This window comes from Colletes latitarsis, chromosome 11 (assembly GCF_051014445.1).
Source record: "Colletes latitarsis isolate SP2378_abdomen chromosome 11, iyColLati1, whole genome shotgun sequence".
NCBI lineage: Eukaryota > Metazoa > Arthropoda > Insecta > Hymenoptera > Colletidae > Colletes > Colletes latitarsis.
In genome coordinates this window covers 28558352-28572103 of record NC_135144.1, presented here as the reverse complement: position 1 = coordinate 28572103, position 13752 = coordinate 28558352, and the positions used below count along the sequence as shown (strand labels likewise).

The following is a 13752-nucleotide window of genomic DNA, read 5'->3' as shown; positions in this document are numbered from 1 at the left end:
ATGAGATCATATGAAATGTTTCCGGTGCACCCCGGGGCTCTGTTTGTCATCTCTGTTCTGGGTTCGTTCTAGCTTCTCATTCGCTCTACAGGTAAAATTGCGGCCGTAAAGTGGCCTCGTTTAGTGATTTGTAATTTCCACGATCAAATAAGAAAAACCTGTAGCAGCGTATTTGTAAGGCGAACGTTATCCTTGAAATCGCTTTCGATCGTGGAACGAGCAGTTTTCCAAAGTGTTCCCTGTTGCAATTGACGTACCCGCAATAACACAGTCAGTTGTTGTAACAGCGGAACCGTTACCAATAGGCATTTAACGTTTCAAATATCGTCCAAAATTCTTCGTTCCTCGTGAAATTATCACGGGACATCGAAGCTTGGCTGTTATGACGTGGTGTGGTTTAAATGTTGTAGATTATTAAATCTAACTAAGGTAAGGATGTCGCCATATCTCCGTTTCTGTCAATTTACGCAGTTAACTCTTTAAAAGAATTACAATGAGACACAAAATTATGTATTCAAAGAAGAAAGCGTCGATTCGGTGGTTTGCAAGTGTAGTTTCAATACTTTTTCTACCGCGATATATGCTTCGTACCCTTAGCTAACTAAATAATACAAATGAATAACAGTAATCGATGTAAACAAAAATAATAATCTCTAATACATGTGCTTTCACAATCTCACAAAATTATTGGAGAAATATTATGACCTTTGAATGTTTTTGTTTTCTATAAGAAGAATGTAAGATTGCTTAGTGTATCATTGACTTTTTAAAAAGTTCTGATATTTTGAAATTATTGGTGAAACAATATTTTTAATATTTCAGAATTAACACCATTGAACAACACCATGAGCGGATTATGGGAGAAACATAAATTTGAAGCTACTGGACCAGCCATTATGAGAAGTCTTGATAATATATGTTTTTGTGACATGGATAACTCAGTTTCTGAAAATGGGATACCTGCAAATGGATTATACATTAAATGCTCGTGCAAAACATTTAAAAGTTTTTTATTGATAGACGAACAAGAATATCTTAAAGTTTCCAGTGCCAAACAATTTGTGGAGAAATTGAATTGTAGTGCAAGGGACGTTAAAGTAAAGGTGGTGTCTGTTTTTGGGAATATAAGCGATGGCAAGAGTCATATGTTGAATCAGACATTCTTCAAGGGGAAGGAAGTATTTAAAACTTCAAATGAACAAAACTCTTGTACAATAGGCGTTTGGGCAGCATTCGATCCGGTCCTTAATGTGATTTATTTGGATACAGAAGGTTTGTTAGGTATTGACACTTACATTTGCATGGTACACCTTAATGTATAGTTTACAAATTACAAATAGTATGTATGAATCAGTCTGGTACATATTTTTTACGTAAATAACGAATAACAAATAATGCTTTATCTGGATAAAATCTTGTAACAAAATTTTCCGTTTTACACACTCTAAAGGCTTTAAATCTCGTGTAGTTTGCACGTTGTTTGTGATTTTTCTGTCGTACAAAAGTCTAATAATGTTACAGTTACAAACAAGTCTTACACAACCTATATGTATACAAGTCATACTTTCTACACAAATATACAAGTACCATAGAATAGTCGTATACAACACAGAAATATACGATATTCCACACGTACACGTGCTACGAATAACTAGTAATCTGTTATTCTGGAATCTTTACGTGAATAGAAGTTTTATCTAGATAAAACCACACTCGTCACCGACGATCAACATAATAATGCCCAACACTTGAGGGAACTAGTCGTGGATAGAGAGATTTTAAAGATTAAGGAGTGCCATATATAGTCATTAAATGAAAGCGTTTCCTGCGTGTAATCGATTTCATTGTTTTTACTCAGGTATTAACGAAAGTGAAAATGAACGTACGAGACTATTACTTAAAGTTCTCGCCGTATCTGATATTGTAGTATATAGGACGCAATCCGAAAGACTGAAGAGGGATTTATTCACGTTCCTTGGTACAGCGTCGAGAGCTTACAGTCGTCATTTTCAAGCTGCCTTGCAAGCAGTGGGACAGAAAGAAGGTGTTCTGAGCTCGTCGAGCGTAATGGGACCAAGCGTTATAGTATTACACGAAACAAGATACACCAAACCTTTGAACAACAGTACATATTGCCACATTCTCAGATTGATAGTAATTTCAAACTAAAAATTTTTTACAAATTGGAACGCCAATGTCACAATAAATATACCGCCCTCGTTTCTGTCGTAGATGATTTGGAAAGCGCCGAAAACATTCTTAAAACCCAGTTCAATCAAATGAAACTGGAAACAGATGCATTTAGTAGTATAAAGTACGTCGGTGTACAGGCGACAAATTCCACGACTGATTATAGACAGTTTCTGACTACTATTAAAAATGAAATAAATAATACGAGTGTGCGATCGGCCAGACATCCACGTTTGGTTTACGATATATTGAAAATTCTGAACAACAGGTTCTCTGAAAAGATCGACAACTTTTCCAATATTTTGTTTCCCGATCAGTATTTCACGTGTCCGGTTAAATGTCTTAGCTGCGAGTGCAGATGTAGCAATAGCATGGGGCACCTTCGCGAGGGGAAACCTCACTATTCCAATACCAGGTTAGCTTTGTAATTGATTAGATAAGACGTTAAAAAAAATTATATTCGTCCATTAATATTTCGGTAGGTGTCAGTATCAGCATCATTATGAAAATATAATGTATACGTGTAAAAAGTGTTACGGTAACGGAAACGAGGTACAAGTTAAGAAACAAATTCAACCGGAGAACAATAGTAGTTGGTATGGATTAGTTAAATACGCATGGTCCGGGGATGTAATAGATTGTCCACATTGTGGAGAAATATATAGGAGTCGTCAGTATTGGTACGGTAATAAGAATCCAGAAGAGTTCGCTGTTCGCACAGAAATCGTACACGTATGGGACGCGGTATGTTAACAGTAGATTACTTCTTTTTTTTCCCCCAATGACCACCATGACAGTTAATGCGTCAACGGGTATTTCATTACCTGACGTTTAATGGTCCAAATAATTTTTTTTAGGCGAACAATTTAGTAGTATCACAAAATACTGCGCAAAGGGTAATGGATGGCGTGTCGTACATCACAGAAGCTGTAACTAATGTTTCCTTGCAACCGACAAAGATGATCTCAGCGTGGGTCGCCGATCAGGTAGCGCCATCCTATTGGAGACCTAACAACGAAATAAAACATTGCCACAAATGTAAAACCGTGTTTGGGCCAATGGATACGAAACACCATTGTCGAGCGTGTGGCGAGGGATTCTGCGCGCAATGCTCGTCCCAAACGAAATGTGTTCCGTCGAGAAACTGGTATACACATGTGCGAGTCTGTGATACGTGTTACAACAATGACGCTGAGACGACCGAATATTCGGAAGACGTAAACGCCAGAAAAGTAACGGAAACGGTAGTGTCTACTTTAAGCACGGTTGGCACGGTTTTGAACTATTCAAAATGTAAGAGGAAATGCGCAAAAATTTTCAATGCAGGGTGCCCCACGCACCTGGGTAAGCTATACTTCTAAAACGATTAGAGTTAAAAAAATATCTAATAAGACAAAGTTTTTACAGTTACAGTTTTTCCCAGTTGCGCGGTATACCCTGTATACTAACGTCTCAGAATTCTTTGGTTACTTAAAACTTTCTTTTAATTTATTCAGCATTCATAAAGGATACAGCTCGACCTTCCTATTGGGTACCTGATTCGGAGATCGTTAGTTGTTGCGTATGCAACCAAAAATTTTCCGACATTGATACTATACATCACTGTAGAGATTGTGGACGCGGAGTGTGTAAAAATTGCTCGCAACACCGTAAGCCTGTCCCGTTCAGGGGATGGGATAAACCAGTACGTGTTTGCGACTCGTGCAGAAAACTCCATTAACGACTGTTAGATACAAAATTAACGAAAAGTAAATTTATATAAGGAGCGTCATTAATCCCTCTGCACAATGTACGATGATAAATTAGATGCTGCAAAGTCGGTCGAAGCAACATTTCTTTTTGTTTTTCAAATTTTTCATAATCCTGCGGCTCGTGTACGCGATTAGGTACCGGAAAATGTTCGTACGAATTTACACTAGAATTTTCAAACGATAAGGTGCAAGAAGGGATATTTAAAACTTTTCATCGGTCATCCATTATCTATCGCGAGTTTATTCGCGAAAAATGTGAAACTAATGGAGCAACTAGATAATTTAAATTGCTCATCGATGCTAATATTCTCACATTACTTTTTATAAACAATAGTCAAAATATTGACTACCGATAGAAAAGCGTGCGAACTTTTTTCCATTAGCTTTCGTAATCTAATCAAATCTATGTACACGTCTGCGCGATTTATAGTTCGAAATGCAATGTTTTTGCACATATTTTACCATCGAACGAACCAGAAGTGAATATTTTAATACGTTGCTGTAAAAAGTTTCCTATGGATCGTGCCATACGAATGTATTTATCTTTTTTTACGAAAACTGCGTTTGAAGGCGAAAGAAAACAAACTCGATCGTTAAGACTATGATACTACACAGTATAGAATAAATGATACAGTATATTCTAGCAGTATGTTATGGAATCATAAATAATAGTGTAAAATATTCTTGTCGACGAAATAAGGTGAACCATGTCATCTGTAATGCGGTTTATTGGCTGTGATTGTCTTTAGATTCCATGAAAGACCATTTGCAGATTGTTATAATTTTCAGTATGTATTACGATTTTACGTAAGTTAAAGAAAAGAGAATTACTTTCCATTAAATACTGTAAGTTATTTTCGTTTAAAATACCAAAATAAAGTATTGATACCTGAATAAAAGACGCTATATTATTTATACGATAGTATCGTAGTTCATAATGACCCGGTGTACCATAACCTTCGGATGACCTTGAAGCGAAGAAAGTGAAATTTTTTACTAAAAACGATTGTCTCGAATTGCAATATTTTCGCATTTTCACGAAAAGCTCGTTAATTAACACGAATATACTATAGAGTGTAGGATACTGTAGACATTTCTCCAGAAAAAATCGCGCAGAGAACATGTCGAAACGGTTTTAAATTCGAGAAAATGCTCGTCGAAAAACGTGTGGACGGCGTTTTGCCGCCATGCGATAATCGTTCGTTCGACTTTGTTCGACAGTGCCGTAGCTATGCATAATCGATATCGATATAATCACCCGACGGGGCACAAACTTTCGCTGTGCAACGTTTAATTTTTTAATGTCTAACGTTTTCATATATTCCTGAGTGCTGATCGGCAAATTCCAAAGAACACTTCTTCGAAGAATAACCATTTAGTATTCTATTAACTTTTTTAGTAATCGTATCTTGTTTTATGTTTCAATAATCAATGTTCCACTGATTCTAGCGTAGGGCAGGTTTGGGGCTGAAATCAAGCTTGCACTCTAAATTTCAAGCATCGGTGGACCTGTTTCAGGGTGAGTTGTTGATTTCAATAATTTGCGGCAAAGCCGGGTATTTCGCGCAGTTCGTGTTTTCCCGGCTCGGATGCGATAGATCGATCGTTCGCGAAGCGATACGATACAAGATGTTTCGGCAACCACGTGATGACGTCAAAACATGGCGTCTCAATCAGCTGGGTGTTGTGTAGAGTGTGCTTGAGATGCCCGTCTTTAGAAAACCAACGAAGACTGCCGTCTGTCTACTCGAATACGTGAGTTTTTTAAAACGTTCCGCACCGTTTCGTTCCACGCGTTCGCTGATAGGTGAGAGAATTTAAACGTGCCGCAACAAACGAACGCCAGACTAAAAACCAGAAAGACGCAAAACGCCGTTTCATTTGTTAAACGTTACTCTCGCTGGATTTCGTCGACAGAATTTCTTCGACAACAGTGACCATCCACGAGACGTTTACGCGAACGGGATCGTTCGTTCGCTACGCCGCGAACGAAACGTTTCGTCCTCTCGGTTTCTCGTGTCCCAAATGCTGACGCGTACGTAAAAATACATAAAAAATATGGTTGGTAGAAGAGGTGTTTTTCTGTGTGCATGATTCTTAATTCGAACGAATTCCCGTACGGAGGCTGTTCGCCGTTTAAATAGAACGATACGGAATACGGGTTTGCTTCGTGCACGATGTTGATATCGTGTGCAAGCGATGCCGTGGCCATTTTCATGTTTGCTCCAGTTTCGTAATCATTATCAACTCCATATTTAAATTCAACAAGTATCGCAGTGGCATGTTTCGCCTGTTCTCAAATTATTTGTGTGTCGCTTCACGTGGGACCTCATTTCCACCAACGACGTGTTCGATTCGGGGGGGTTTTTTTTTTTTTTTTTTTATATTTTTTTGCTCGCGATCGTGCTCCGGTCTGTATTCACGAAGGGATTAAATGCCTGCGAATAATTCGTCGCGTTTCGACGCGTCGACGGCCGATTTCTATCCGAATCTATCGTCCTGACAATGGGGACGGAAATTTTCAAACGCAGCCATCGAAATTGTTTCGCGTAGCAGCGTGTTAATAACAAGGACGGAGAAACATGTTGCGAAAACAGACTGCACCGAGTGGACGCCATTTTTTTCGAAAACGATTTAAATGTAGGATATCGGTGCGAAAAATTGTGTGAAATGGGACACGCACGAAGTACCAGCGACACTGTCGAGCAAACCGACGGATATCATTTAAGGTATTGAGGAACGCATCGATTCCATCAAAGTTTATTTTCAGATTTCAATGTGTTCGTAATGGCACGGCCATTTTGTCGCTTATTAGTGGATAAACAAATGACGATGTTGGTACTTTGGGTTCGAGGCTACAGGCGCGTCATATGCGCGGAAATTCAATTTCACTAGCTACGCGTCCCTTAATTATAGTATTCCTATATGATACCAAAAATAGGTAAACGTACGAACAATATTTAGAACGATTATTCCCTAATACTGTTTCTTATCTGACGTTATTTTTTCCATTTAACGTTGTACATATATTTCTTCTACCGTGGCTCAATCTGAGACTTGGGAAATTCATGTTTTCGTGCTTCGTGAAACGACTAATAACGCAACCAAAATATTTAAACACATAATAAATAAAACTTCATCCAAATAAAAAACGAAGTTTTAGAAATAATAGAATCCGATCTCGAAGTAAAACTCGGACAGTAGGGCATTTTTTTTTATGTCATATACATATATGTGTTTCCTTCTGTCTGTTACTATTTAATATCTCTACTGCGAAAAAGATAATAACACAACTCTGAAAATCTCCATTTTTCTTTATAAATTCACTAATTAAGATATCCATATTGGAGCTATTAGTGTCATCCCTAATGCAATTATTGTAACTTGATCAAGAATCGAATTCTAGCATTAATGAACAATATTTGGCAATCTTTTAACGTTGTCGTTGCATAAATATACATATACGATATGAAAAAACAGTCGAATTACAGGTTATGTGGTACCATTGGCGATAGTAACAGTGTACAATTTCGTTTCTACGAGTTAATAGTCACGACAGTAATTGTAAAATGCATATGTACCGGTCATTGTTACCTAAATGTTAAATAAAAAATTTTCAATGGGATCGGCTGTACGTGCAGTGCACTGTAAATGTAGCGTCGAAGAAAGCTATTCTTTCGTTATTCGATCGCAATCTCCGACCACAGTGCTCGTAAATAATTAAAATCGAAACGAAAATCCGTAACGCATACGTGGCGAACGCGTTGTCAATGATTGGATTTCTGCGAGCGAGTCGATGCATTCGAGAAACTAGGTGTAACCACGTTGCTAGGATTACGAGGAAGCTGTTGCTTGGCAACAGCATTTCTGCTTCGTTGCCGGTCGAATCGTCGACGCTTATCTACTTGGCCCCTCCCCCCCGGCCCCCACCTCGTCGATTAAACGTCTTTTTTCCCCGTTTGAAAACAAAACGAACATTTTCACCGCGGACGAGCGAAATTCTTATCTGTATTAATGTTTCGAACAACCAATGAAAGATGAACAACTACTAAATCGTCGATCGAATAAAAAATTTGAATTATAAAATTACACTCCGCAACAAAAAGATACCGCGCCAAGTAAGTTTTTTAATTCTCGCGCACGTAGTTAAATGTAACAACTCTTATTATTAAAAATTAATAATTAATAATTAATAAAAACACTCCGCAACAAAAAGATAGCGCACTAAATAATTTTTTAAATTTTCGCACACGTAATTAAATATAACAACTCTTGTAATTAAAAATTATTAGTTAATAATTAATAAAATAATAATAAATAAATAAATAATAATTAATATCTCACGTTTGTACAGTGTGCTATCATTTTGTCGCGAAATGCATATTGTATCGTATGTTGGAGGAACAATTAATTGAATAAACGTCGCGAATAAATTCATTATTATTCGAATAAAATTCTGGTAATTTTCGATTTTTATTAGTGGCAAACGGTTTTTTTTTTTATCGTTTACATTTCCTCTTTTCTAAATTCGCTGTAGTTTAATTTTTCTTTTTACTTAACTTACTTTGTACTTTTTCTTTTTTTTTTTTTAGTTTTCACGATTTAACAAACGGAATTTTATTTTACAGTGACGAAAAAAGACACTTGACACAATATGCCACCAGATAGACCAGATGCATCCGAAGTAGAAACTGAAATTGGACTGAACAGTACTCAGGTCTTCAGTTTTGGGGAAACGGTGTACACGATGAAAGAAAAGGAAAACGCGAGTGCATTCGTCGAGACAAATTCGACCGACGAACATCATGGGGAAATTTCAATGTCCGAAAAGTCCATAGAAAAGAACAGTCAGTTAGACGACGATTTGACTTCATTGAGTTGGCTCCATCAGCAAAATCTGTTGAAGGATTTGGATATCTCGAATCCCTCGAAAGATATGAAAAACAAAAATGTATTAAACAACAACATATGCGACGACATGGCAGACTTTTCTGAAAACACCAATTCTATTTCGAGTTTGGATGATGGTTATTGTCCAGGTAATTGTTGTTACGTTTTGTTCGATGCTTTGATATTAATTAAATGTAATTCTCTCCATTTTCGTGTAATTGCAACAGATAATAACGGCAAGATAAATAATTCAACGTCGCACGAACATAGTCAGAGCTTTCAGCACTCCAACAAAACTGGTCAAAAGACAATGCATATCTTTCAAGAGTCGGTAAAAAATCACTACAATTCCTCACAAAATAATCAAACGAAGATATCTCTGAGCAACAATAATCTGCCAGTTTCGAATCGCAACAAACATCCTACTCACATACCGTATGATCCTCATTTACACAGGAACAGTAAACCACCATATTCATTTTCCTGTTTAATTTTCATGGCTATTGAAGATAGCCCTGTAAAAGCTCTGCCAGTCAAGGAGGTGTACGCCTGGATTTTGGACCACTTTCCGTATTTTAGGAACGCACCCACCGGATGGAAGAATTCTGTTAGACATAATCTAAGCTTGAATAAGTGTTTTCGTAAAGTGGAAAAAGCTCCAGTAAGTATATCGTGTTGGATTTTTATTAAAGGTGTTTGCGCAAAAATAAAGAAGCAACGTTTCGCCGTTAATTTTTGCTTTCTTTTTTTCAGAATTTGGGCAAAGGTTCGTTATGGATGGTAGATGCACAATATCGTCCGAATTTAATACAAGCATTGTCTCGTGCCCCATTTCCACCTCCCACTGCTCAAACTTTGTCTTCCCCAGAGAAACCGCAGAGAAAGAATACGAGCACGCGCCTTCCAGATCCTATCCTCTTCCCATACCTTTCCAAAAGACTGGCATCGAGCAACATTACCGATAACACAGAAACTGAAGTAGACAGCGACGTAGATGCAGCTGCCGCTGCAATGCTTTCTTTCAAACACGGTCCTATTATCTTAAATCATAATAAAGGTAACTCAACCGAAAATTCGCGTGTAATTCCCACAACCGTTGCGATTATATCACACTGGCCAACAGCGTTAAATTAGTCGTTTTTTGTTCCAATATATCGTTGCGCCGGGGCGAGGCGTTTCTTATTAAACTCATTATAACACCAGAAATACAACGTAACACACAACTTGTAAACACAAACTAGAAACTTTATTAATGCACAAATAGAACGACCGTCCACTACGAGGACTCTCGCGATACTCTCTTTTAAATCATTGCCGGTTCCGCTACGTTCGAAGAAGCAGCTTCAATCCGTCGTAACAATATATGTATAAACAAATGAGAAAAAGCTGAATTATAAAAGATATAAATAATTATTGAAAACTCGTTGGCCAGTGTTATTAGCAAGAGGCAGTACTCGACGATACTAATGCTTCGAATCTTATTTATAGTAGTGTTTTAAATTTTCACACAGATCGTAAACGGAAATTAGTGGAATCTGAAAAGTTGGTTCCAGTGATCACTAGAAGCTCCAGCGAAGACCACACGTACAGCTGCATTACCTCAATCAAACAAGAGAGGTAAGAGTATCGTTGAAAATTGTTTTAACGCGATAGATGTTACAGACGATAACGTGAATCACATGTAGCAAATGTTTAATTGTTCAGCAAATATTCCTGCGAAGAAACGAATCCCGACTTCGACGAGCAACGGAAAATAGCGGAGGGTGCGGACGCTCTTTTGAATTTAGCGGGTGTTACCACGGCGGTTAGTCACAGTAGAATATCTCATGTACAGGGTGTTAATCCGGTACCAAAGTCTGAGAGCACGTCGAAGCCGAAGAAACGTTCGGTGCCGAGCGACTACTCAAATCCGCCTGAAAAGAGACGTAAACATTGGCCAAAGTGGAGCGAAGGGAAGCGGTATTTAAAGCAGATTATATAAAAGTTTCTGTCGCGTGTACGCGTAGTTAAATCGCGTACCACCCATGTATCCTTACACACGCGTCGAGCGCAAAAAAAAAAAAGAAAAGAAACATTTCGAAATTATATTTTCAATATCGATTGTCGAAACAGAACGGACATTTAATCTTACATCGCTGACAATGAATCAATCGTCTTTCGAATACGACTAATAATAGCAAAGAATTTGCATCGAAGTTATATTGCCAATTTTTAGGCATGTAAGGGAGAGGGAAAAGAGTGAGAGAATTAAACGCGATCCGCGTCGTGTCGCATTCGAAGAGGGGCTCTGTCGGCAGGTGCATTTCTATTTAAAGTGTAATTAAAAAAAAAAAAAGAAAGAAAAGGAAAAAAAAAAGACTAAGGAAAACGAGAAAGGAAAATATTATTGGCGATCGCTCAGGGTTTAGAACTCGCTATATGCCAAAATAAATTCAGTAGCACTAAGCAACAAGCAATAATAGAAGGGTAGTGTTTAAAAAGTTACTTTCTCAACGTGTTACTAAAACATGATACAAACTAAGCGGTTCATGGAAATGTCAATGAAGTAAAAAAAAAAAAAAATCACTATCGCGTACTAAATAACGATGAACTTTTTAGACCTGTTGTGACGATTATACATATTAATTCATAGAGAGTTTAATTAATGATAATAGAGTTCTATATATTAGGTTTTTGTAGATATGTATAGAGATATAATTGATATCTATTCGATAGAGAAATTGATAATATATTTAAAAAAAAAAAAAAGATTATATATATACATGTATATATATGTACGTACATATATATATATATATATACACACCACACACCATACACACGTTCATGTTACGTGCTCATTCATTACACTCAAAATACATCTGGTCATGTACACGGCTGTATGTGTGCGTAAATCGTTCCGCGAGGAACTATAAATAACGAGTAAAAGAAATACGAAGTCCAGGTACGCCAAGCATGGATTTGAAATGAATAATATCTTATCATTTCATGCCTTTTTCTACTATCTTCGTGGCTTTTGAGATGATTTTGAACAGTGCTGTATATATGTAGATCCTACAATGTATGCACAGACCAGTTGCAAAATTTTGTTAACGGATCAATATATATCACGTCGAATTGATAATATTGATTGGAGCGTATGGTATAAGAACAAGAGGTCATCCTATTTTTATAAAAAAATAAAATAAAAAAATAAATATATTCATAATATTAAGAGCATTGTGAATACCTGATAAGTAACGAGTTGTATATGTGGTAAAAAGCGGATATCGATGGGGAAACTGGTCTTGTATACATTAATACGTAGTTCTATATAGAGAGAACGTATATTTTTACAGGGCACTGCCCGCGTGATAAAAGCTCTTCCTAATAATTCGCTAAAACACAGTTCATTAGCTTAAACCACTTACTAATTGTAATCATAGTAACTTGCGTGACACAACAAAACACAAGCATGGTAGCGCAGCCTGAACAGTTTCATGTGTTTATGATTACATGCCATATAATTATGAAATTTCCATAAAAGAAATGTTCAATCTTTTGATTCGTTTTAATAGTGGATGCATATAGTGAAAGGGTACTCGCTCGGAGAGAACTTGGTTACCAATTTAAAATTACGAAATTTTAAATCGGAGACATATTTCTAGTCTTACGACTATATGTATAAACGTAAACAGAAAAGAAGAAAAGAAAAAAAAATATGTAATATCACTTGTTAGGTCGATAATGATATTTAAGCGTCACAGTTGCAAATAATGATGAATTGTTACCTGTAATATATGTTACTGCTGGCTCAGATATATTCAGACGCAAGACTCATGATTATTGCTTTCACAAAGGTGCAATTTAGTTTAACTTATTAATAATAACATTGTTTATTTCTCTAATGTTTAATGTCTAGTTACTTTGGAAATTTTCAATTCACCTGGTAATAAATTTAATTAAGTCACTAACTGCGATCCTTTTGTCGGCGAAGGTAATTATCATCGCAAGCGCGCGAATTAATTGTTCGCACCTTAAAATTGTAATGGTATAAAAATTCTGATGTGTTATTAATGTAAAGAGGAAAAAGGAAAGAATTATACTTAATTTAGCATAACCGAGAAGTCGAGAAATACGATAAATTGAAAGGACATATTGACGGGGGCGCGCTGCCAAAACTTTTTATGTGATTGTAGCTAATCGGCTACAAAGAAAGATCCAAGATAAGGGTGCAAGGAAGAATGCCATGTTATATACGATCGAGCAACTTAAATTTTTGAGAGAAATGTACATTTTTTATGTAATGTAAAATTATCCTATTTAGAAGCACGTGTTCAACGGCCGGACACACTTTTCGAAATTTGTATACACACCAAGCAAGACCAGTTTTTGTAGACTTTACGTTTTCTATTGTCTGTGATATTATTGCAAAACTAAACACGCCTTGTTGTTGTTGTTATACTTTGGTAAAGCAAAAATTTTAGAGCTTTATAAGTTTTTTATTGTTTAGAAAAGAGGTGTCTTAATCGCACTTTCTGATATTATTAATTGGCATTCTTGCTGACAACCTTAACATTCTAATCTAGATAGGGAAACTGGCATCTTCAAATTAGTAATATTATATACATATATATATATATGTGTTTGCGCGCGCGCGCGTGTGTGTATATACATATATATGTATACACACATAAAAAGAAATATATATATATACGCATAAATATATATATATATATATGTATATATCTATATTATATTATATACTGAAAGTAATATCACAGTTTTCGCTATTTGTTGAAATTTTTAGTCCTAGCTTTCGTTTGCTACGACTGAAGATCTGTTCTTCCATGTAGTTTATTCTAATGTAATCAATTAGGGGGTGGGATGCCATTTATAATAATAGTGATCTAGCTAATCGATCGATTACAAAGTAGAATAA

General features: G+C 36.5%; 2 protein-coding genes across 5 annotated transcripts; both read left to right on the top strand.

Moving 5' to 3' along the window:
• The first annotated feature begins 30 nt into the window (after window positions 1-30).
• On the top strand, window positions 31-4840 carry LOC143347866 (zinc finger FYVE domain-containing protein 1). 2 transcript variants are annotated; one of them, XM_076777457.1, is made up of 7 exons: window positions 31-429; window positions 823-1272; window positions 1859-2125; window positions 2233-2605; window positions 2673-2934; window positions 3048-3483; window positions 3687-4840. In XM_076777457.1, the coding sequence occupies exons 2-7, from the start codon at window positions 846-848 to the stop codon at window positions 3908-3910; spliced, it is 1989 nt and encodes a 662-aa protein (XP_076633572.1). In that variant the 5' UTR covers window positions 31-429; window positions 823-845; the 3' UTR covers window positions 3911-4840. The 2 variants fall into 2 exon arrangements, with proteins under 2 accessions (XP_076633572.1, XP_076633571.1); XM_076777456.1 differs by having other exon boundaries at window positions 823-1281.
• Window positions 4841-5568: 728 nt separating this feature from the next.
• LOC143347655 (uncharacterized) lies at window positions 5569-12784 on the top strand. 3 transcript variants are annotated; one of them, XM_076777039.1, is made up of 6 exons: window positions 5569-5696; window positions 8570-8980; window positions 9059-9492; window positions 9585-9888; window positions 10343-10448; window positions 10536-12784. In XM_076777039.1, the coding sequence occupies exons 2-6, from the start codon at window positions 8596-8598 to the stop codon at window positions 10810-10812; spliced, it is 1506 nt and encodes a 501-aa protein (XP_076633154.1). In that variant the 5' UTR covers window positions 5569-5696; window positions 8570-8595; the 3' UTR covers window positions 10813-12784. The 3 variants fall into 3 exon arrangements, with proteins under 3 accessions (XP_076633154.1, XP_076633155.1, XP_076633156.1); XM_076777040.1 differs by lacking the exon at window positions 5569-5696 and adding an exon at window positions 6414-6670; XM_076777041.1 differs by lacking the exon at window positions 5569-5696 and adding an exon at window positions 6759-6882.
• Window positions 12785-13752: the final 968 nt, after the last annotated feature.

Coding starts and splice junctions, on each gene's coding strand:
- LOC143347655 (XM_076777039.1), top strand. CDS start 8,596: ATGCCACCAGATAGACCAGATGCATCCGAAGTAGAAACTGAAATTGGA. Junction 9,889..10,342: donor TATCTTAAATCATAATAAAG/GTAACTCAACCG, acceptor ATTTTCACACAG/ATCGTAAACGGAAATTAGTG. Junction 10,449..10,535: donor ACCTCAATCAAACAAGAGAG/GTAAGAGTATCG, acceptor TTAATTGTTCAG/CAAATATTCCTGCGAAGAAA.
- LOC143347866 (XM_076777456.1), top strand. CDS start 846: ATGAGCGGATTATGGGAGAAACATAAATTTGAAGCTACTGGACCAGCC. Junction 2,126..2,232: donor CACCAAACCTTTGAACAACA/GTACATATTGCC, acceptor TTTCTGTCGTAG/ATGATTTGGAAAGCGCCGAA. Junction 3,484..3,686: donor GGTTTTGAACTATTCAAAAT/GTAAGAGGAAAT, acceptor TAATTTATTCAG/CATTCATAAAGGATACAGCT.